The 24,853-nt window shown below is 41.3% G+C and overlaps 1 protein-coding gene across 3 annotated transcripts in view; it reads right to left on the reverse strand.

Annotated features, from left to right (window-relative positions):
• Positions 1 to 3,583: 3,583 nt before the first annotated feature.
• Positions 3,584 to 24,853, reverse strand: part of LOC100566600 (A.superbus venom factor 1) — a 111,490-nt gene continuing 90,220 nt past the window's right edge. The window contains exons 34-40 of one of the 3 annotated variants that reach the window (XM_062971468.1): positions 22,237 to 22,344; positions 21,649 to 21,754; positions 18,438 to 18,527; positions 14,721 to 14,807; positions 13,798 to 13,881; positions 5,800 to 5,935; positions 3,584 to 3,885 (exon numbers count right to left, since the gene is read on the reverse strand). In XM_062971468.1, the coding sequence (XP_062827538.1) occupies positions 3,744 to 3,885; positions 5,800 to 5,935; positions 13,798 to 13,881; positions 14,721 to 14,807; positions 18,438 to 18,527; positions 21,649 to 21,754; positions 22,237 to 22,344 (753 nt within the window). In that variant the 3' untranslated portion in view covers positions 3,584 to 3,743. Of the gene's footprint in view, positions 3,886 to 5,799; positions 5,936 to 13,797; positions 13,882 to 14,720; positions 14,808 to 18,437; positions 18,528 to 21,648; positions 21,755 to 22,232; positions 22,345 to 24,853 lie in introns of those variants that run through there. The other 2 variants (XM_062971469.1, XR_010003201.1) reach the window with 2 other exon arrangements.

The following is a 24,853-nucleotide window of genomic DNA, read 5'->3' on the forward strand; positions in this document are numbered from 1 at the left end:
GTTCTCCAGACCCTAGATCATTTTAGTTGCCCTCTGACCATCTTGACCAAACTTTCATACAGTATGTGAATTCTTGGAAGGTATGAGAAGTTTAGAGAGAAGGAGGGAGGGAGAGGTTTGAATTTTGGACTCCAATTGTGGCTTGATTCCCCACTCAGCCACCCACTTGGGCAAGTCACACACTCTCAGCCCAGAAAAGCCAATGAAACAGGAAATAGCACTTTCAAACCAGGAACAGATTTCTGCAATTATTAAAAAATGGTTTATTATAAAAGCTATGAAAATTCACCAAAAATCAGAGGATAAGGGAAACGTTCCGAATTTTGGTGAGCTATCAGTGTTAAATGTGTTCTACCACTGTACCAGGTTTGAAGAAGATAGCTCAAAAAATGAGGGCGGGAGAGTCCTGTAAAGTCTCCCCTCGTGCTGTTTTTTTTTTTGCTACTGCGCATGCGCGTCCGCCATTAATGAATTACTTTTGAAACTAACGAATTTTCATTAAATTTCGAAAATTTTTGAGGGCAAAATTCAGAAATGACATCAGAAACGAAACGCTAGCGCCCCCTACTTTTGAAACGAGTTTAGAATCAATTTTTTCATGGATCGCTCAAGCCTTTTACCTACACTATATTGTACGTTGTTTATTTGAATTGTTATTATAAATAAGGTTACGATTATCTATTGGATGAACAACAAGGACGGGGTTACGGTCAATCACCGGGTTACTTAAAACCCAGTTCAGACCTGAAATGGTTTTAAACAACAATTACTTACCTATACAGTTTTGAACATATACCGTATATACTTGAGTATAAGCCGACCCGAATATAAGCCGAGGCACCTAATTTAACCACGAAAAACTGGGAAAACTTATTGACTCGAGTATAAGCCAAGGGTGGGAAATGCAGCAGCTACTGGTAAATTTCAAAAATAAAATTAGATACCAATAAAATTAGATTAATTGAGGCATCAGTGGGTTAAATGTTTTGAATATTTACTGTATTTCAAAGAAAAACAGTAAACTAACTCTACTTCCAACAGCTTCCAACATAGTAACAGGCAAACATATAATGCCTACATAAATAATGCAGAAGTAGATATAGATCTATCATTATATATACTAATTTCACATGTGTATTTCCCCCTGAAACCTTTGCAAATCCTCTATGTGCATTTTCCTCCTGCAATATTTCCAAGCCCGATTTATCAATGTTTATATCTATCTCTGTGTGTGTGTGTGCACGCGCACATTTTCCCTCTGCACTTGCAAACATGTGAGGGTAAAATTCATATAAAATTCATATATAAAATTAATGTATACATATAGGAACAGATATACAGGTACATGGAAATCTCTATCTATATTTACATAGGATTTGCAAAGACCTGTAAACATATGAGGGGGAAATTCATATATCAATGTATTTGTAGGGGGAACATCTATATAAATATTTAGAAGCTTTGGGGCATGCATTTACCCAAGGAAGAACTGCAAGCAAAGTCCCCCTAAAAACAACTTTGTCCTCTTTTCTCCTGCCCTTTCCCACCTCTTTTCTTTCTCCCTTTCTTCCCTTTTTCAAACTCTAAAAGTAGCCAGAAAAGGCTTTTTAAAACTTGTCTCCCCCTCCCAAAAAAAACCCCACCTCGTTTTTGCTTTCTTAGGAATAAAAAGAAATACACACCTTCTGTTGCTCTCTTTTCCCTCCCTCCCTCCCTTTGGACTCAAATGTTCTTGCAATAATAGTAGTAGTAGTAATAATAATAATTTGCAATAATATCTTTTTTCCTTCCCCTTCTACCCATGCAATCTGGCTTGCAAGGGTTTTCTCACATTCTCCTTTCACTTTTGAAAACATTCTCTTCTTGTCTCTGTCTCTCTCTCTTAAAAAAATAAGATAACTAGCCTGGGAGAAGTGAAGAAGGGAGGTTTTGGAAAAGAAAACATACTGTGGCCTCCAGGCTCCGCTGCCTGGCTTGACCTTGACCCAAATATAAGCCGAAGGCTTTTTCAGCTCATAAATAAGGGCTGAAAAACTCAGCTTATCTTCGAGTATATACAGTAAATTGATGCTACATTCGTAATATACAAAGGATTATATTACAATAGAAGTGTATAACTTGAACACAACTTACCTTTTACTATATTATATACCAAGGGTCCTCAAATTTTTAAAGCAGAGGGCCGGTCCACAATCCTTCAGACTGTTGAGGGGCCGAATTATCATTTGAAGAAGAAAAAAACGAACAAATTCCTATGCACACTGCACATATCTTATTTGTGGTGCAAAACAACAACAATAACAATGAAAGACCAATACAATATTTAAAAATGAAAATAATTTTAACCAACATAAACCTATCAGAATTTCAATAGGAAGTGTGGGCCTACTTCTGGCCAATGAGATAGTCAGGTTAATTAGGATTGTTGTTGTTGTTTGTCTTCAAGTCATTTCAGACTTTTGGTGAACCTAAGTCCAAAATTATTTATTTATTCATTTACTACATTTATTTACCACATTTATATCCCACCCTTCTCGCCCCGAAGGGAACCCAGAGTAGCTGTATGTACATACAATATATTATATTATTAGCATAGCACAATATTAGCATTATATATTACTATATGAACTATACCACTATTTTGTAATATTATATGTAATATATAACATATAATTAATATTATTATATGGTGTTATTATTAGTATTATATTGTATAAAATGATAATATTATTATCAATATCATATGTATATACAATATATTATATTGTTAAAACTGATATAAAAATATTATATTATAAATGAGGGCGGGGCCCAGGTAAATGACCTTGGAGGGCCACATCCGGCCCCCTGGCCTTAGTTTGGGGACCCCTGTTATATACCATACTTTTCCTTTTTGCTGTGTATTATAGACATCTGTGCGTATAGCACCATTCCTTCCTGCCAATTGTCAAAGATGCTCCATCCACACACCACAAACACAGCCCAGTGCCCAACCTCACTATTCACTTCTTCTTTAACTGGTGGCAATGGGAGGGGGAGGGAATTACCCTCCCTTTCCCATCATTTTTGGCAATGGCATGGTTTGTCCTTATATTCTTCATTACAACCAGGATTAAAAGCACCTGTGTTACTTGAGATACCACTCCTCCTGTGATGCTTTCCCTTCCGTCTGCAGAAGAGAACAGGCTTTAATGACACGGCTTAAGAAACCACTATTTCCGTGATGCTTTCCCTCTGTCTGCAGAAGAGTCCTGCAGCACTTAAGATACCACTCCTCCTGTGATGCCTTTCCCTAGGTGGCGGCAAGGCGAGGCAGGCAGCAGGCAAGGCGGATGGCATTTTTCTCCTCCGCCTCTGACAGGCAGGGCTCTGAGGGAAATAGCATGTGGAGCACCATATGGGCCAAAAAGCAGGAAAGGAAACTGTACCCACTCCTGCTTTCTTTCCTTCCGAGTTAATTTTCGTTCTGAGGAGGTTGGCCTGTTTCGTGAATCCGCCCAAAACAAAAGGAACAAAAGAACAGAAGAAACGGGAGAAACAGGTACCATGCACATGTCTACTAACAATGAACATAACAGCACACTAAGAAATCAGGCCTTTATTTTATACATAATTTGAAGTGAAGGAAAGAAGAGCAAAGAAAGGAAAATAATAAATGCTAAAACTTCAGGTGGGAATGTGACTTCTGAGCATTAACCTCAAAAGCCTGACTTTCATGAATAACAGACAGCAAGCAACTCCAATTAGGCCTGACAGCCCAAAAGTGTCAATGAATATATCAACCGGTCAAAGTCATTACATAGGTTCTGAAATCTTTCATCTTCGCATTCATCCTCACTTGGCCATCTCTCAATCCAGGTATCTTTGGTTATAAAGTAGTAGAAACTGGAAAAAAAACCAAAAGAATGAAGTTCTTAATCTTTGCACAAAGGCAAACTGGTTAACAGAAGACTTATAGAAGAACCTATCAAGACTGAACTTACATGAACAAGGATCATTCTTCAGCCATCTCACATACTATTCAATTGCTAGGTTTTATTTGGTTGTATTTTTGGGGTGGCAGATTTTTCTTAGCAAGAAGGCAATAGGAATGGTTACTTATTTTTTTAAAAGGCATTTTCTGGGGAATTTGAAAATATCTGTTTGTAGACTGTAGACACTCTTGTATTCAACTACCCACCTCGTCTCACTAGGGACAGGTATCATTACAAAAACATCCATATCATTTGAAGAAACAGAAGTGAAAAATATATTTATTTTGAATTTATGTTTTTCTTCCTAATTCCTTTAATTATTCTGTTACTTTTGTTTTCATAGGCTCTAATTTTTTCATAGGCCCTAGGCACTGTGGGAGCCTCAGTGGCGCAGTGGGCTAAACCACTCAGATGCTAAACTTGCTGATCGAAATGTCGGCGGTTCGAATCCTGGGAGTGGGGTGAGCTCCTGCTGTTAGCCCCAGCTTCTGCCAACCTAGCAATTCAAAAACAAGCAAATGTGAGTAGATCGATAGGTACCACTCGAGCGGGAAGGTAACGGCGCTCCATACAGTCATGCTGGCCACATGACCTTGGAGGTGTCTTGGGAAAATGCCAGCTCTTCAGCTTAGAAATGGGGATGAACACCAACCCCCAGAGTCAGACACGACTAGACTTAATGTCAGGGGAAGACTTTTACTTTTACCTAGGTATTGAATAAAGTACATAACATAAGGCAGTCCTGGTTAACATCTTTAAAAAATTGGTGCCTCCTTTTCCACTCATTGGGTAGTTACCATTAAAGAAAACAACAGTTATCTCCAAAATAGGGGGAGAGAACAGTTTTGATCTGCTGGACCAGACTGGTGCCGAGCAGTCTAGTAAATTGGACAGAATTAGAGAGTGGGACCCAACTTGCAGCTCCTTCCTTTCACCTGAAGTTATCTGACCCTGGCCTTTCCTTGGTGTCCACTGGCACATTTTCCATCCCATGGGTGTATACAATGGGAACCTTCCCCTGCCCACTGGAAAGGTGACTGAATTGGCATATGTTCCCACTGTTGTCCCCTTTCAGTTATCAAAGATAACATACTACCAATTAGGGAGTCTCCTTTTTTGAGCTCTAGATAAAAATCACTTTAATGGGAACTTTCCTCCAGCAACTTATGTTATCGTTGTCATACAATTATCAGTGATCTTGGAGATATGGCTGAGAGAGATTTCTTAAAAATATAGACTCACAGAATACCCTTTCATGCTAAACAGTGTTTTAACCTATTTTGTTTTGTTTTATTTTTGGTACACTATTCTTTAAAAAAATACAAAAACATGTGGGGATGATTGCAAAATATAATAGAAACCTGTCTCTCTCTCTCTCTTTTGTTTTTTTGCAAAGGCAGGGAAAGGAGGGAATAAGAGTTTACAATTTAATCCTATGAATATTTGATTAGAAGAAAGACCCAATAATTTCAATAGGGAATAGAGATGACCACACAAAGAAACACAGTTACATGTAAGGAAACTCTTTTTCTTCTTCATAGTCTCTGTGAATTCACACAAAAACATTCTCTGAAGAGTCCACTGTAAACACTGCACGTTGTTAACAGATTTTTGTAAATGAGTAGCATTCAGAAACCTTTTATTGTTGCCAAATTTTTCATGACCCCAACATTGAGCTAAGGAGTCCCTATTTGGGATCGGGCTCCACAGTTTAAGAAGCCCTCCTCTGAGGCACCAATTATGAAAATGCAATAATAATACACAATAAAATAAACAAAATAAAACTATGCATCTACTAATCCATGCAATGAAATGAAATGCATACTCATTATTTGCAGGCCATAGGTCACTGGTGATACCCCAAATCAGATAGTCATTGTTCTCCTGCAGATTCAGAGTTTCCCTGCATTTCATCTGACTGATAAACTTGCGAGGACTGGCTTCTGGATTTTGATCAATCCCTAGAGGAGTCAGACAAAACAAATAAAATATTTGGATCAGGGTGTGAGCCAGTTAACCAGTTTAAGAGACTAACATGTTGGATATGAGAAGGCTAGGGAGCAGGGGAAAGAAACATTGCTCATCTTGCCCTGGTGTTCTCATGTCTCTTATTTTTAGGTTGTAAACTTATTTAATGAGAGAGATTGTAGATGTTCACAATGGACTCAGATATTCAAGACTGGATACCATTAGGAATGTAGACTGAAATCCAATATTAAAGTAAGCAGAGCACAATGATTCTCCATGTATTCCATGTAATTTTGGATGAGGCACAAGAAGTTATCTTCTGGCCCTCTGCATTCCCTCGCTGTAAAGGTGGGAGAATGCGGAAACACATTTCAGACCTTGGCACAGAGGCAGCAGGTGTGGTTGTGTGATCCTCCTATGGAGTGCATCCTCCTATCTATCCCTTCAGAGCTACATGACCCAAATTACCCACATACACACACAATTCCTCCTCTCCCTGCTAGTAAGCAGCAGTACCAGGAGCCTCTTCTGAGGCCTAACAGCTTGCAAAAGGGAGTGAGGCTTGTTTTGGACATTGCACAAAAGGCTGCAGAATAGCACCTTGGCCACTACATTGGATTTCAATCTAGTTTTAAAGGCTAAAAACTTTTCATTGCATAAACCTACAAGGGGGAATGAATAATACAACAAACAGCAGCAATAATTGATTGAAGCATGGGAACAGCTGAAAGAGACCACAAAGATCATCTAATCCAACCACTTGTCATGGAGGAAGACACAACTGAAGTACTCTTAACAGATGGCCATCCTGTATCTCTTTAAAAACCTCCAAATAAGGAGACTCCATTATTCTCTGAGACAATGTATTACAGAGTTTCTCAAACATTGCTTCTCCTGGCGTTTGAGGCTTCAGCTCCCAGAAATCCCAACCACCCTACCAGCTGTTAGAGCTAAAAACATGGATGTTTCATTGTGCTTTTGATTAGACAATTCCCCAGAAAATTTTGACCCCAGCTATGATCCAAATTCTAGTCCTTGCATTCTATTACTGTTTCCTGCCTGGAGCTATAGTGCTCTATTTATATTCCCCCTTTCCCTAAGTTTTCTCTTCTGACATTGCACTTTATCCATTAGCCCTTCCCCATAACTGATCCTTACTACCCAGCTGCCAAGCCCAGAAACTGTTTACTATTTTAGGTCACTGGTTGACATGCTGTCAAGGTGATGCATGCCATATGCCAGCAAATATGGAAAACACAAGAAGGACCACCAGATTGGAAAAATAAATTTAGATCCCCATATTGGCAAAAAAAAGAGAGAGAGAGAGAGAGAGAGAGAGAGAGAAACGCTAAAGAATGCTCAAACTTTCGTACAGTGGCATTTATTTCACATGTCAGTGAGGTAATGCTCAAGATCCTGCAAGGTAGACTCTACCAATACATGAAGCAAGAGTTGCCAGATGTACAAGCTGGCAGAGGAACGAGAGACCAAATTGCCAATACCCACTGGATAATGGAGGAAGTCAGGGAGTTTCAGAAAAAAACATTGATTTCTGTTTTATTGACTTTTCTAAAGCTTTGACTGTGTGGATCATAATAAATTGTGAAAAGTTCTTGGTAGTATGAGGATACCAAGTCACCTTGTCTGTCTCCTGAGGAATCTGTATAACAACCAAGTAGCAACAGTCAGAACAGACCACGGAACAACAGACTGGTTCAAGATTGGGAAAGGAGTACGGCAGGGCTGTATAATATCGCCCTCCCTATTCAACTTGTATGCAGAACACATCATGTGATGTGCGGGGCTTGATGAATTCAAAGCTGGAGTTAAGATTGCTGGAAGAAACATTAACAACCTTACATATGGAGATGATACCACTTTGATGGCTGAAAGCAAGGAGGAGCTGAGGAGCCTTATAACCAAGGTGAAAGAAGAAAGTGCAAAAGCTGGATTGCAGTTAAATGTCAAGAAAACCAAGATTGTGGCAAATAGAGGGAGGAAATGTGGAGGCAGTGACAGACTTTGTATTTCTACGGGCAAAGATTACTTCAGACACAGACTGCAGCCAGGAAATTAGAAGACGTTTACTTCTTGGGAGGACAGTACAATAACCTTTATTACGGTCCATGAAACCACAGCTTTTAAGTGAATAACATACAAGAGTTTACAGTCAGTTCAGTCAAACCAGTGAAATTGCTAAACAAACACAAACTACACAAACTTATTGGGAGGAGAGCAATGAACAATCTCAATGAAATAGTGAAGAGTAGAGATATTACACTGGCAATGAAGGACCGCATAGTTAAAGCAACGGTATTCCCTGTAGTAACCTATGGATGTGAGAGCTGAACTATAAGGTAGGCTGAGCAAAGAAAGACAGATGCAGTTGAACTGTGGTGTTGGAGGAAATTTCTGAGAGTGCCTTGGACTGCAAGAAGATCCAACCAGTCCATACTCCAAGAAATAATGCCCAGCTGCTCACTGGAGGGAAGGATATTCGAGGCAAAGATGTAGTACTCTGGCCACATAATGAGACGACAGGATGCTGGGGAAAATGGAAGGAAAAAGGAAAAGAGGTCGACCAAGGGCAAGATGGATGGATGGTATCCTTGAAGTGAGCTTGACCTTGAAGGAGCTGGGGGTGGCGATGGCTGAGAGGGAGCTCTGGTGTGGACTAGTCCATGAAGTCACGAAGAGTCAGAAGCTACTGAATGAATAAACAACAAAAAGTAAGGTTCCCATTGCTATTCCTTTTGCCCCAGGGAGACACTCTATAATTTGGGCAGTTTCAGCCCTTGGCATTTATTAGCAAAGATTTCTCAGCAGAGCACAAGGGCTGGCCAGGCTCATGGCCTAACAAACTAGAATGCATCCGATCTGATCTGTCCCGGAAGCTGTGCAGTCATACTCTCTCGGCCTCAGAACAAGGCACAGATACACATAGACATACTATTGGACGTATAAATCTTCACTATGTAGCCAACTGCCTGGTTTGGGGTGGGAATCCTGGCTTACCACCCCAAACTTCAGGCCTGTTTTTCAGCTCATGCTAGGCCAAATGTTGGGCCCTTTCTGGAAGAGGCTGTTTGCTTTGCTGCCACAGGGGCCACCATTTTCTACAGTATTTGAGAGGAGGTGCCAGATCTTGCTTGCTCAGGCTCATAGTCTAGCCCCCTGAAAGGCACAGAAGTTAAACAGTCACACACTCTCAGCCAAAGGGTAAGATACACACACTCAAGATAAATATAAATCTTCATTATATTACTTATATTCATTATGGTGAATATCCTGGCAGTGTCTTTTAGGGCTATGCTTTGAAGACCAAGAAGACAGCAGATTGAGAACCATTGCAGCAGCTGGTACTGATGGAGACCCCAGAACATGTGCATCTGAACTGCAGGTGAAAACTGAGAAAATTGTGGAAACTGCGGTGTCTACTACTGTTTCTGAATACTAAATCTGTAGTAGCCATATACATTCTAAGAAAGTTTCTGTCATCCCTTCAGCTTAGCAAGATATTACAAAGAGTACATATGGACATTTTTGGTAGTCTGCAATATGTCAACAATCTCTTAGAAAAAGCCAGGGAGATTCACATAGAATCTGTGAAAGAATTTCAGGAGAAATTTGACACAGCAAGATCAGTGGTGGAGTCTCTGGGTGAAGAAGTGAGGATTCCTCGCATGTGTTCAAGGCCAACTTGTAAAAGCAACATCCAGGCAACTTCACCAACACCAATGGAGCCCCCAGATGGCGTAGTGGACTAAGTGACTTGAAGGTTGGGTTGCTGACCTGAAAGCTGCCAGGTTCGAATCCCACCTGGGGAGAGTGCGGATGAGCTCCCTCTATCAGCTCCAGCTCCATGCGGGGACATGAGAGAAGCCTCCCACAAGGATGGTAAAAACATCAAAACATCCGGGCGTCCCCTGGGCAACGTCCTTGCAGACGGCCAATTCTCTCACTCCAGAAGCAACTCCGGTTGCTCCTGACACACACAAAAAAAAAAAACCAACACCAATGGAATATTATAGGATAAATGTGTATATCCCATTTCTGGACTTTTTCTGCAGTCAGCTTCTGGAAAGGTTTACAAGGCACAGGAAAGTAGTTCAGGAACTGCAAGTGTTCCTACGTACTAATTGTGGCCATTTAAAATCCAACTTGAACAAGTGAATAGAACTTTGCAACAAATTCCTTCAAGATATTGACACACTGATGGAAGAATTTGACATGGGAAAAGATTGCACCTGTAGAAAAACCATCAAATGCACTGGAAGCAAAACTTATCTGCAATTGACAGTTTTATCTGAATGTGAAGAATCTTCAGATTTCTGGCACATTGCCAGTACCAACAGCTACAAATGAAAGGTTATTTTCACCTCTGAAACGTTTGAAAACATACATAAGCATAGTGGAGCAAGAAAGACTGACTGACATGCACTCTTAAGTGTCTTGAGTGTCCACAGAAGTTTATCAATGGAGTCTGATTTCTGTCAAAGTGTATCGACCTGACTATGAGAGCTGTTCAGCAGTGGAACTCTCTGCCCCGGACTGTGGTGGAGGCTCCTTCTTTGGAGGCTTTTAAGCAGAGGCTGGATGGCCATCTGTCGGGGGTGCTTTGAATGAGATTTTCCTGCTTCTTGCAGGGGGTTGGACTGGATGGCCCATGAGGTCTCTTCCAACTCTACTATTCTATGATTCTATGACACAGTTTTCAAGTGTTGCCAACAGATGTTGTGGTATGCTTTTGTAACTATAAATTACCAATTAACAGTCGTTTTCAATTATTTTAATACTTGAAACTTTTCAACTAACATATAAAATTGATTTAATTAAGTCTATATAAAAATATCGAATGAACCATATTATTTAAATTATTTTGCGTTACGGAACTACTCTTCATGATTCGCATATGCACAAGGAAACACCATTGCCCATTTCTCAAACTGGAAATGCTGATCAGGCTGCAGTGTTCTTTAACATGCTCCACAACAGCACTACTGCACTGATAGGGTCATCCAGTGTTATCATTACAGCTGAGGGAAGGAAGTTACTGCCTGACATCGTTTTAAAGAAGAAAACAATGCCAAATGGAGTACAATTTATCCATGGGATTCATGTATGGCTACAGGCAAAGGGTTGGGTGGACTTAGAACTCATGGTAGAATGGGTTAAAACTGTGTGGAACAGAAAACCCGGCACACTAATGAAACAGCCGGCTCTGTTAGTTTTGGACAGTTTTCAAAGTCACATTGCAAAGAAAGTGAATCAACTTCTCTGTGACAATAAGTCACAAAAGGTAGTGATTCCTATTGGTTTAACACACAAGAGCCCCCGGTGGCGGAGTGGGTTAAACCCTTTTGCCAGCAGGACTGATGACCTTTTTTTTTTTTTTTCCGTGTCAGGAGCAACCGGAGTTGCTTCTGGAGTGAGAGAATTGGCCGTCTGCAAGGACGTTGCCCAGGGGACACCCGGATGTTTTGATGTTTTCCCATCCTTGTGGGAGACTTCTCTCATGTCCCCGCATGGAGCTGGAGCTGATAGAGGGAGCTCATCCACACTCTCCCCAGATGGGATTCGAACCTGGCAGCTTTCAGGTCAGCAACCCAACCTTCAAGTTACAAGGCTTTTATCCCCTAGGCCACCGGAGGCTCCGACTGATGACCTGAAAGCTGGGTTGCGGATCTGAAGGTTGCTAGTTCGAATCTAACCTGGGAAGAGTGCAGATGAGCTCCCTCTATCAGCTCCAGATCCATGCGGGGACATGCGAGAAGCCTCCCACAAGGATGGTAATAACATCAAAACATCCGGGTGTCCCCTGGCCAACGTCCTTGCAGACGGCCAATTCTCTCACAGTAGAAGCAACTTGCAGTTTCTCAAGTCACTCCTGACACACACACAAAAATCTGTCTTTCAGCCACTGGATGTATCAGTGAACAAGTCCTTTAAAAACCACTTGCACTGCTTCTATGATGAGTGGACGTTGAGGCGTAATCACCAAATGACACCCACTGGAAATGTGACTTTATCACAGAGGAAATAATTGTCAAAACTTAAAAAAAAAAACAAGCATTTCTAATATGCTGGATGGATTTGAAGATAATGGACTGTGGGAGAGGAATGTGAGGGGGAAAAACATCTGACATGAGATGATGAAAGCAATGATAGTGGTGTAGAATCTTCTAATAGGGATGGTTAAAAGATAGAAATATGTAAATTTGCTTTTCTGGACACTCTTGTAATTTTTCTCAAGTTGTTTTCAACATTAATTTATTAAAAGGTTATTGTACTGGTACATAAAACTGGCACATTTTTTTCATTGCCTAATAGTACCACCCTCTTCATTTGATCCAAAAAAAAAAGGATAAAGGGTGTGACTATTATGAGATGAGATATGGTAGTTCTTGTTTTCTTCAATTTGCTCTGGATATTCCATGAAAGATGTGGTGTCGTGTTTTGACAATGATTCTGGAGCTCAGGGTTCAAATCACATGGACATGGATTGGAAACCCACTGGGTGACCTTAGGAAAGTCATATTCTCTCAGCCTCAGATGAACACAATGGCAAGCCCCTCCAAACAAATCTTACCAAGAAGACCCCATGATGGTGCTGGCTTAGGATCGCATCACATTGACAATTGGAAAGTGGGAAAAAGTGTAGGAAAGCGGAGGGAACCGTTTTAAATTGTTTCCTACCATCTTTCCTTATCTTTTGGGATGGCCAGCTATCCCACGTCGTTTTCCGTGCTTTCCCATGCTTTCCCTGCTTCCTCCTCATTTTTTAAAGTCAGGACTTGCATAGCTCCCGAGTCCTGAAAATGGAGTCTTCTCTCCACATTATTACTCTGGCTACATGGATTCCCATGGGAGACTGCAGGAAGTAGCCCTGTGTCATAGGATGGGTTCCATGGGACTCCTTTTTGCCAGAGTGTTAACAAGGAGAGAAGACTACATGGGATGAAGTCATTAGAGTTGCCATAGGATCACCAAATTTTAAGGCATATACAGTAGAGTTCTCTCACTGTGAGAGTTGTTCGACAGTGGAACTTTCTCCCCCGGGCCGTGGTGGAGGCTCCTTCTTTGGAGGCTTTTAAGCAGAGGCTGGATGGCCATCTGTTGGGGGTGCTTTGAATGCGATTTCCTGCTTCTTGGCGGGTTGGACTGGATGGCCCATGAGGTCTCTTCCAACTCTACTATTCTATGATTCTATAATTCTATGGTTCTATAATTATCCGAGATAAAGGTGCATATACAGTAGAGTTCCAATTATCCAAGATAAAGGTGCGAAATAATTGTGGGCCCAATTATCCGAGATAAAGGTGCGGGATAATAGGACTCCCTATTATCCTTCCCAACAATCCGGTTTAGGGAAGCGCTTCCTCCTCCCTCTCCCTCTACTTCTCTCGAGCTCCCTTCCTCGGGCTATTCCAGGAAGGAACTCGAGAGAAGGAGAGGGAGAGGAAGGGGTGCCCCCGGCGGCGCTTCGAATAATAAGGAGTCTCATTTAACCAGAACCCGGTTAACCGGAACTCTACTGTATCAACAAAAAATAATTACATAAAAAGGAAAATATCACCTGATTTCAAAAATCCTGAGCAACAGATACAGCAACAACATTTCCTCCCTTTGTTTATTCCCTTGGTTAACAAAGCTATAGCGCTGAGCTTACAAGACCTGAGCTACAAAGTTGTTGCCCAGGGAGCTTTCTCATTCATAAAATTGCTAGAAGTTAAAGTTGATTTGTTAGCAAATATAACAACAACAAATACAAGGTTGCAAAGCAGTAACTGTTTAGAGAAACATTTCTGCTTTTATACTCCAGTACACCATTTCCTACAAGATGGCTTTTTTTTACCTTCTTTGATCCTTTCCAGAACTTGCATGAAGTAGTTGTCAAAACCATTTTCCTCTTCTATCTGAACCAGCTTTGTTTTGTAAACTTAAAAACAGAGAAAATTTAAGATGCTTAGATGCTTTTCTTCACAAAGCCTTAACTCATTTTTATATACAGTATTCTTGATGCTTCTGATGTTATTATGTAAAAATGAAAAATCTCATTGCATTTTGACACTGGTAAATCCAAAAACAGATTTATTTCTTCAATACACGAAGCAGCAATGAGCAAGGCAAACCAGCCTTACCATAAAGAAATGTGAAACAGCTGCCCCAGGCAGTGAAATAGGTCCAATGTGTGTTGACTCTGTGGGAGTCATCATTCACACACACACCCAGATTACAGTTTGGAACATTTATTGGCCATAACACCCCTGGCTGGACACTCCAGGCAATTTCCAGAGTACCTTGAAATGGTGGGGGACCTGGCATAATGCCCCATAATCAGGGGGCCTCCTGGGAAAACTAGTCCATGCTGTTACATCCATGTCAGGCCTCTGTCGTTCCTCCTGACCCACCCACCCCCCGCCGCCCCCATGGGAGCTGTACCTACTGCCCCAAAGGTTGTGACAAGAATCAATACTCAAAACATTAACTCCTATGACACCAAATATAGACAGAAGAATGGGATGTCTTCTCTTTGTCAACTTAGTCAGCCTGCAGTCTGCCCAGGAATACATATTTCCTGGGCAGATACTGAAAAGTGCATCCAGGTTTCCAGATGCAAGGGCCAATCACCCAATCTGTCTGCAGGGCTCCCCAGAAGATGGAGAGCGCTCTGTGCCAGCCCTCAATTTCCACTGCTGCTAATTCCAGCAACTGCCTTTGCATTCTAGCTGAACCACTGCTTTGTTCACAGGATTCAGCCATCTAAGATGTACTCACTGTAATTCACTTCTGGTTTGCAGGCCAGTTGAGCTCGTAGCTGAAGACTGACATCTGTCTTTGCATGATTGAAGAAAGAGCAGCTTTCTTTGTGAGAAGAGCACAAAAGAAGGAAGACAACAGAAAGCAAAGTACATGAATGAGATCTCTGGAAGCCCCTCTTTGTGTCTGTGGATATTTCTAAGACAGGTTTTGGCCTTGAAAATACCATTAGGTTAAGGCAGTGGTTCTCAACCTGTGTGTCCCCAGATGTTTTGGTCTACAACTCCCAGAAATCCCAACCAGTTTACCAGCTGTTAGGATATCTAGGAGTTGAAGGCCAAAACATCTGGAGACCCACAGGTTGAGAACCACTGGGTTAAGGAGTAAGCAAGGCAAATGTTGAAAGTACCTGCAAGATATCCTCTGCTCTCGCCATTCCTGGATGCTTCCCTGCATGCCCTTTCTGGTTTTAAGGGGTCTACTTTCTTCTCTCCCTTTGTTTTATCTAACCCTACAACCATACACTCCCTTTTGGCTCTTTCCAGTCATTACAGGCAGGCCCTGAGTTACAAACATCAGACTTACAAAGGAGTCATTGCTAAGAACCATGTATGTGTGTGTCTGTGTCTGTGTGACAACAGAAAATGAGTGAAATTTACCCCTAGGAAGGGAAATTCACTCCTGGAAGAGTTATCATGGGAAAAAGGCCTCTCCACTAAAGCTTTATTGCCAATCCTTGTTTCCACAACAAGCCAATTTTCAAAGTCCAATTATTACGGGGACAGAAAGTAGGGTAAAATCTTCTGAACATTACATAACAAAAGTAAAACCAACACCACAGTGGTATTAACACTTCCCTATGCTATCCAAAGCTTGCTCACTGCCCCCCCCTCTCTATACACACACACACACACACACACACACACACACACACATTTAACTGGAGTTCCACTTAAAAATGTACCCGTTCCAGCTTACATACAATTACAATTTAAAAACAAACCTACAGAACCTATATTGTTCATAACTTGAGGACTGCCCGTACACTTGTCTATCTGTATCTATGGATTATGGTTTTGTGAATCCAACCATCCATGGCTTGAAAATCCACAAACACACACACACAACATTGATTTATCCACAGGTCAATGTTAGTACTGCATCTTAACTCCTTTCAAAAAAGAAAACATCCCCTTCTCTGAGTAGAATTGCAAAAGTAGCACCAACCACCTCTCTCTCTCTCCACCCTGGCATCACTTCTGGCCTTTTTGAATGCCTGGATGAGCATTAGCACCTTTCCTTCTCCAGGGAATGACTCTTGACTCATCCACAGGTCATATCAAAATCCATAATTTTGGCCCCAAAACCTGACATAGATTTTTACACAAGGTCAACTTATACAGGAATATATACGATTAATGCTTCACCACACTCTTACTTTTTGCTCTTAAACATGTACACATACCCCAAATTCCTGTTTATACACACTCACACAGAGTATCCTTCTACTCTCTTATATTTATTTTTTCCTTTCTCTCACCCTCCTCCTTCTTAGTGTATATAATATTTCATGCATGGTAAGATCTATATCTATATCTGTATTATATCTATATGTATATACGAAGGCTATCCAGAAAGTACATTACGTTTTGGAATTAAAAATGAATGAAGTATAGGAGTAAAACATTTACCATATGCAGTTGAAAGCCACACCCAAATACCACATCTCACATAGTCACCATTCAAATGTAGGCAACCACTTGTTTCCAACAATGGGGGCATGGCTGGCAATGCAGCGTTTTGGCGATGCTGCGCAGCTGCGGAAAGGGGGAAGGGGGAAGGGTTGACAACGGAGGTGGAAGAATTTAGTGGGGAAGGAGTTTCCAAGCTCATTTATCACTATGATAAGTGCCTAGATTTGAATGACGACTGCATGAGATGTGGTATTTGGGTGTGGCTTTCAATTGCATATGGTAAATGTTTTCTCCTATACTTTGTTCATTTTTAATTCCAACACGTAATGTACTTTCTGGATAACCCTCGTATATTCACAAGGAGCCAGCAGTTTGCCTGTAATACTCCTTTTCCTCAGAACCCATATGCATTAAATTCTATATGATTCATTTTAAGGCTATAGACAAGTTAAAACGTTCCTCCAGCAACAGCAAGAGTATCCCTCTGGGCAGCTAAACCAGGAAATCCCAGTTGGATGCCCCCCCCCCTCCAGGGGCAAACCAAAAATGGGCAACTGGAAGTTCCTGAACAGTCTCACAAGTGGAGTTGGCATATCAAAAGACAACCTGGCAAAATGGCACTACCTAAAAGAATTCTCCACTTTGTGCGACTGTGGAGCAGAACAGACAACTCTGCATCTGTATGCTTGTCCACAATGCCCTGCCTCATGTACAGAGAAAGAATTGTTTAAGGCTATAGACAATGCGGCCGCTGTTGCCCGGTTTTGGTCAAAAAATATTTAGCCACTTGTGCTCCTTCTGTTTTTATCAGTTTTGTACTAATTTATTCAATCCTTTTGATACAAAATAATTAAAAAAAATAGTTACAGAACAGTAGATTTGAATTGAACATTAGAAGAAAATACTTGACAATAAGCACGGTTCAGCAATAGAACTAATAGCAAAGAGGTGTAAGCAGGATAATTGCAATGTACTTCAAATAATCTGAAAAGGGTCAGTTTGAGGCAGGGGTCCTCAAACTTTTTAAGCCGAGGGCCGGTCCACAATCCTTCAGACTGTTGAGGGGCCGGATTATCATTTGAAACAAATACAAACAAATTCCGATGCACACTGCATATGTCTTATTTGTAGTGCAAAAACAACAACAACAACAATGAAAGAACAATACAATATTTAAAAATAAAAACAATTTTAACCAACATACATTTATCAGGATTTCAATGGGAAGTGTGGTCCTGCTTCTGGCCAATGAGATAGTCAAGTTAAGTAGGATTGTTGTTGTTGTTGTGTGCCTTCAAGTCATTTCAGACTTTGGGTGAGCCTAAGTCTAAAATTTATTTATTTATTTATTTATTTATTTATTATTTACTGCATTTATTTACTACATTTGTATTACACCCTTCTCACCCCAAAGGGGACTCAGAGTGGCTTACAAATTATATGTACATACAATATATTATATTATTAGCATAGCACAATATTAGCAGTATATATTACTATATTAAATTATACCACTATACTGTAATATTATTAGTAATGTTACATGTAATATATAATATATAATTAATATTATTATATGGTATTATTATTAGTGTTATATTGTATTACATTATAATATTATTTATTTATTTATTTATTTGCAGTATTTATATTCCGCCCTTCTCACCCTGAAGGCGACTCAGGGCGGATTACAATGAACACATATATGGCAAACATTCAATGCCAACAGACAAGCAACATTCAGTTTTTAGACAGACACAGAGGCATTTTTTAATATCTTTTCCAGCTTCACAATTCCGGCCACAGGAATTATTATATTATATTATATGTATATACAATATATTATATTATAAAACTGAGGGCGGGGGCCAGGTAAATTACCTCGGAGGGCCGCATCCGGCCCCCGGGCCTTAGTTTGGGGACCCCTGGTTTGAGGAATGCTGCTATTGATATACTCAGAAAACCAAAATACTACAATTTCCATATATGCACACTTTAAAAATAAGTCTTGCAGAGGTACTATCTTTCCAGCTCATCTTACCTTCTGCACATCGGCAGACATCACCATAGCATATCTTACTGAGGAGGCTACTTTCTTTATGCAGATGGTAGAACTTGATGCACTGCTCATCTGAAAAGGAAAAATGAAAAGAGATGCCCTTTACTTCACATAGAGGATCCTGAATATTTTGGAAAATGCTCCCAAGGAGAAACCCAGGAAATGCACAGATCATGAGTGGGAGTACCTATTGCTCGCAATGGGAATATCAGTAACATATCGCTGACTTTATGTTGGTTAAAGGTAAAGGTTTTCCCTGACATTGAGTCTAGTTGTGTCCAACTTTGAAGGTTGGTGCTCATCTCCATTTCAAAGCCCAAGAGCCGGCATTGTCTGTAGACACTCCAAGGTCATGTGCCCAGCATGACTACATGGAGCGCTGTGACCTTCTCACAGTACCTATTGATCTATTCACATTTGAACGTTTTCAAACTGCTAGGTTGGCAGAAGCTGGGTCTAACGGCAGGAGCTCACCCTGCTCCCTGGAATTGAACCGCCAACCTTTCGGTCAGCAAGTTCAGCAGCTCAGCGGTTTAACCCGCTGCGTCACTGGGTGCTCCAACTTTATGTAATAGGTAGGAATCCAATTATTGAATCATGTCTTTCTGCATGGCAGCAAATTGGACTGGACAACCCTTGTGGTTTCTTCTAATGCAGTAATTTTATAGAATCATAGAATCATAGAGTTGGAAAAGACCTCATGGGCCATCCAGTCCAACCCTGTCAAGAAGCAGGAAATCTCATTCAAAGCACCCCGGACAGATGGCCATCCAGCCTAGAATCATAGAATCATAGAATAGTAGAGTTGGAAGAGACCTCATGGGCCATCCAGTCCAACCTCCTGCCAAGAAGCAGGAAATCGCATTCATAGCACCCCCGACAGATGGCCATCCAGCCTCTGCTTAAAAGCCTCCAAAGAAGGAGCCTCCACCACAGTCCGGGGGAGAAAGTCCCACTGCCGAACAGGCCTCACAGTGAGGAAGTTCTTCCTGATGTTCAGGTGGAATCTCCTTTCCTGTAGTTTGAAGGCATTGTTCCGCGTCCTAGTCTGCAGGGCAGCAGAAAACAAGCTTGCTCCCTCCTCCCTATGACTTCCCCTCACATATTTGTACATGGCTATCATGTCTCCTCTCAGCCTTCTCTTCTGCAGGCTAAACATGCCCAGTTCTTTAAGCCTCTCCTCATAGGGCTTGTTCTCCAGACCTTTGATCATTTTAGTTGCCCTCCTCTGGACGCTTTCCAGCTTGTCAACATCTCCCTTCAACTGTGGTGCCCAGAATTTGACACAGTATTCCAGGTGTGGTCTGACCAAGGCAGAATAGAGGGGAGCATGACTTCCCTGGATCTAGACGCTATTCCCCTATTGATGCAGGCCAGAATCCCATTGGCTTTCACTTAAAAGCCTCTAAAGAAGGAGCCTCCACCACACTCCAAGGCAGAGAGTTCCACTGCTGAACAGCTCCCACAGTCAGGAAGTTCTTCCTAATGATCAGGTGGAATCTCTTTTCCTGTAGTTTGAAGCCGTTGTTCCGTGTCCTAGTCTCCAAGGCAGCAGAAAACAAGCTTGCTCCCTCCTCCCTATGACTTCCCTTCACGTATTTGTACATGGCTATCATGTCTCCTCTCAGCCTTCTTTTTTGCAGGCTAAACATGCCAATCTCTTTCAGCCATTCTTCTTAGGACTTGTTCTCCAGACCTTTGATCATTTTAGTCGCCCTCCTCTGGGCACCTTCCAGCTTGTCAACATCTCATTTCAATTGCGGTGCCCAGAATTGGACACAGTATTCCAGGTGTAGTCTGACTAAGGCAGAATAGAGGGTTATCTAGAGGGGATCTAGACACTGTCATCCTATTTATGCAGGCCAAAATCCCACTGGCTTCTTTAGCTGCCACATCACGTTGTTGGCTCATGTTTAACTTGTTGTCCACAAGGACTCCAAGATCTTTTTCACACGTACTGCTGTCGAGCCAGGCATCGTCCCCCATTCTGTATCTTTGCATTTAATTTTTTCTGCCTAAGTGGAGTATCTCGCATTTGTCCCTGTTGAACTTCATTTTGTTAGTTTTGGCCCATCTCTCTAATTTGTTAAGATCATTTTGAATTCTGCTCCTGTCTTCTGGATTATTAGCTATCCCTCCCAATTTGGTGTCATCAGCAAACTTGACGATCGTGCCTTCTAACCCTTCATCTAAGTACAGTAGAGTCTCACTTATCCAACATAAATGGGCCGGCAGAATGTTGGATAAGTGAATATGTTGGATAATAAGGAAGCATTAAGGAAAAGCCTATTAAACATCAAATTAGGTTATGATTTTACAAATGGAGCACCAAAACATCATGTTAGACAACAAAGCTGGCAGAAAAAGTAGTTAAATACGCAGTAATGCTATGTAGTAATTACTGTATTTATGAATTTAGCACCAAAATATCATGATATATTGAAAACATTGACTACAAAAATGCATTGGATAATACAGAACGTTGGAGAAGTGAGACTCTACTGTAATTAATAAAGATGTTAGGATCCAATAAGAGATAGGCAGATTGAATAAGATTCATTGAGCAACCATTTGAAAGAAGAGAGTAGTACCCCAGCCAGCATCTCCTTCAACAGAGAAGGTCATTCTCTTTTCTCTGCCTTCCATGCTGTGGTCTGGGCCCTGGAAGTGTATTTTTTTTAATGGAAACTATTTGGCCTAATGACTTTGAAGACCAAATTAAAATCTCCAGAGTCCATCAGCTGGTCCTATTTGGACATGAGGGATTTTAGCAATTTGGTAAATCAATTAGCTAGCCCATCCTGGCTCCAAAAACCAAGGCAGTATCTACTTTCCAAATCTATCCACACTTCAACAGTTTTCTTTGAATCGCCTCATATGCACAAAAGTCCTTTGCTAAAGCAGGATACATGTTGCCCTGGTTTTACTTACTCCCCTAATATAGAAATTTGCATCAAGTGTATTAGGGTCACAAAGTTCTTGTTTCTGAAAGTTGTTTAAAGAGTTACATAGAGTTCTTAGCCAGAATAAGTCATGATTCTCTTTTAATAATACCTGTCCTTTCTTGATTCTTATACCAAAGGTGGGGGTGGGAGAAGAGACTGTCACAAATCTCAAGTCCTAACTGGGTTCCATGTCAACTAGATGGCCTCTCCTATGCTGAGCCTACTGGAAGAAGTGTAATACCAATTACCTGTGTTGTAATAGCTGTACACCTTCACAGATGCAGGCTGAATGAGGCCAACTTCAAAAAACTGGTGAGCTCTGAATTGTAGGCATTCATCATTTGAGTGTGAGATCTGGAATGGGAAGAGAAAAGAGAAAATGAGGTCTTTGGGTGCCAGCCTGCCAATAGAGAGATCTCCCCCCCCCCCCCCCCGCCCTGTGATTTCTTAAACTATCTTGAGGACAACATTCTATTATTTTGTTTAGATGAGGGTGGAGTCATGTTTGATAGGTCAGTTCAATGACCATTTTTAAATGGGATTCAAGGTTCATGGGACTCAAGGACATAACAAGAACAGCCCACATGTGAGAAAGACTAATAGGTTAGAATGATTTGTCCATTCAGCCTCATCAACTGCAACTTGTCAATCATGGGAAGCAACAATAAGCCTGGCCCTTTAGGCATTTATTGTATCCCACCAATTTTTTAATATATAAATATCAAAATGTTTTCCCAATTCCAAGCATGACTCAGTGTGAAAATGTAGGAGTAGATTTTGTTGGGCAATTTCAAAAGGAAAAAGCATGTTAAAATGATGACATAGTTCATACCTACATGCTTGAGTAAAGGGCTGATCTGCTGTCTGAGAGATATTGATGCACCCTTGATTGTCACAGAATCATAAAGTTGGAAGAGACTTTGTGGGCCATCCAGTCCAACCCCCTGCCAAGAAGCAGGAAAATCACATTCAAAGCACCCCTGACAGATGGCCATCCAGCCTCTGTTTAAAAGCCTCCAAAGAAGGAGCCATATTGATACATGACCATCAAGTGTAAAGGTACTCATATATCTCAGTCGGTCTTGGTTCCACTATCCCAAAATCCAATAACAACATGTGTAGCCAGTTTAGCACTTTAGATGCTTCAGATGCTGAGACAAATCCAGCTTCACTAGAAAAGGCTGCAACAGTCTTCTGTTTTTGAGTAATCCAGCCAGTCCATTTCCATATAAAAAGTTGATTTTTGGTCAGTAACATCAATGGCCCAATTGGCATCCCCATATTCTTTCAGTGTAGGGTTAATGGTTACGTATAAACTAAGTTTGAGATCCACTGTTCCTTTTAAATATCTTGCTACTCTTTTGACTGCAATTAAATCATATTTGGTTGGTGCGTTGGTCTTTCTGCATAGGATTCCAACTATTGCAAACTATTGTACTATCTGCTTATATACAAGAGCTTTCCCATAGCTTCTCTATACATAAGCAGAATTATCTCCCAATGGCTCACTTTGAGAAGAATTCTTCCAATAATTTATTTCCATTGGCACGGTGACTTAATCTGCATCAGACAGTCCAAGATGTCTCAAAAGGTCCAGTATTTTTTGTTTTGTATTCCTAGGTAATGAGTTACATTTCTGGGCTGGTTTGTCTCTACTTTCTACTTTGGGTGTTTGTACAATCTCAGTAAGGTCAGAGTTCTGTTTATAGCAAATAATAATGACATCAACATAACTCTGCATATATATCTATTTATTGTCTTTGCATCTGGAATAAAGACAATTGCCATCTTTTCCTTGAGTAAACGTCTGAAGAGTAGACTCTCAGGCTGCATCCACACTGTTATATAATCCAGTGTAGCAATCGCATTAGTCTGGAATCATAGAATAGTAGAGTTGGAAGAGACCTCATGGGCTATCCAGTCCAACCCCCAGCTAAGAAGCAGGAAATCGCATTCAAAGCACCCCTGACAGATGGCCATCCAGCCTCTGCTTAAAAGCCTCCAAAGGAGGAGCCTCCACCACGGCCTGGGGGAGAGAGTTCCACTGTCGAACAGCTCTCACAGTCAGGAAGTTCTTCCTGATGTTCAGGTGGAATCTCCTTTCCTGTAGTTTGAAGCCATTGTTCCGTGTCCTAGTCTGCAGGGTACCAGAAAACAAGCTTGCTCCCTCCTCCCTATGACTTCCCCTCACTGATTTATACATGGCTGTCATGTCTCCTCTCAGCCTTCTTTTTTGCAGGCTAAACATGCCCAGCTCTTTCAGCTAGTCCTCTTAGGACTTGTTCTCCAGACCTTTGATCATATTAGTTGCCCTCCTCTGGGCACCTTCCAGCTTGTCAACATCTCATTTCAATTGCGGTACCCAATTGGACACAGTATTCCAGGTGTAGTCTGACTAAGGCAGAATAGAGGGTTATCTAGAGGGGATCTAGACACTGTCCTCCTATTTATGCAGGCCAAAATCCCACTGGCTTCTTTAGCTGCCACATCACATTGTTGGCTCATGTTTAACTTGTTGTCCACAAGGACTCCAAGATCTTTTTCACACGTACTGCTGTTGAGCCAGGCATCGTCCCCCATTCTGTATCTTTGTATTTCATTTTTTCTGCCTAAGTGGAGTATCTCGCAGACCACTTCCTTAATGATCTTTTCCAGAATCTTGCCTGGTATTGATGTGAGGCTGACCGGACGGTAATTGTTTGGGTCATTCTTTTTTCCCTTCTTGAAAATAGGCACCACATTCGCCCTCCTCCAATCTGCTGGGACTTCTCCCGTTCTCCAAGAACTCACGAAGATAATTGCTAGTGGTTCTGAAATAACTTCCGCTAGTTCCTTCAATACTCTTGGATGTAGCTGATCTGGCCCTGGAGCGTCCAAATGACACACTATTAGACTAATCCATTTTAACCCCAGGTAAGCCTTTTAATCTAGATTTATCCCACCTTTTAAAAACACCAGCAAAGTTCTGGATCTTTCAGGAAGAGCTGCACATTTGTAGGTGCACTAGCAGTAGAGATTGTAATTTGGGATTGCCATGGGAAATTCCAGATAGCATCTTCACAGCCACCCCACACTGCCTGTGCTCAAGCAGCCCAGGGAGGTGAGGGTGTCAGTGTTTTCCTGTCCCTCTGCCCTGACTCTTCTTGCAGAAAAAGTCAGAAAAAAATGTCTGTATCTCCTCACTCTGACATCATTAGGAAGCAATGGACTTTTAGGAGGAGGGAAATGGGCTTATTCCTCCAAAGGTCCATCGCTTTCTTAAACTAAAATGAGGAAGTATGAATCCTGGGGACAGTAATGCAAGCTTTTCTGTTTCTCCGGCAGGAATGGGGAGAGCAGAGAGGGTAGTATTGCCAGCCCATGCCCAGTCATGCAGGTATCAGCACTTTGGATGTGTGGCCAGTCCCCTGCCCCTTGAGATAATGTCTAGACTCAAATTGTGGCTACAAACCA

Source organism: Anolis carolinensis, chromosome 2 (genome assembly GCF_035594765.1).
Source record: "Anolis carolinensis isolate JA03-04 chromosome 2, rAnoCar3.1.pri, whole genome shotgun sequence".
NCBI lineage: Eukaryota > Metazoa > Chordata > Lepidosauria > Squamata > Dactyloidae > Anolis > Anolis carolinensis.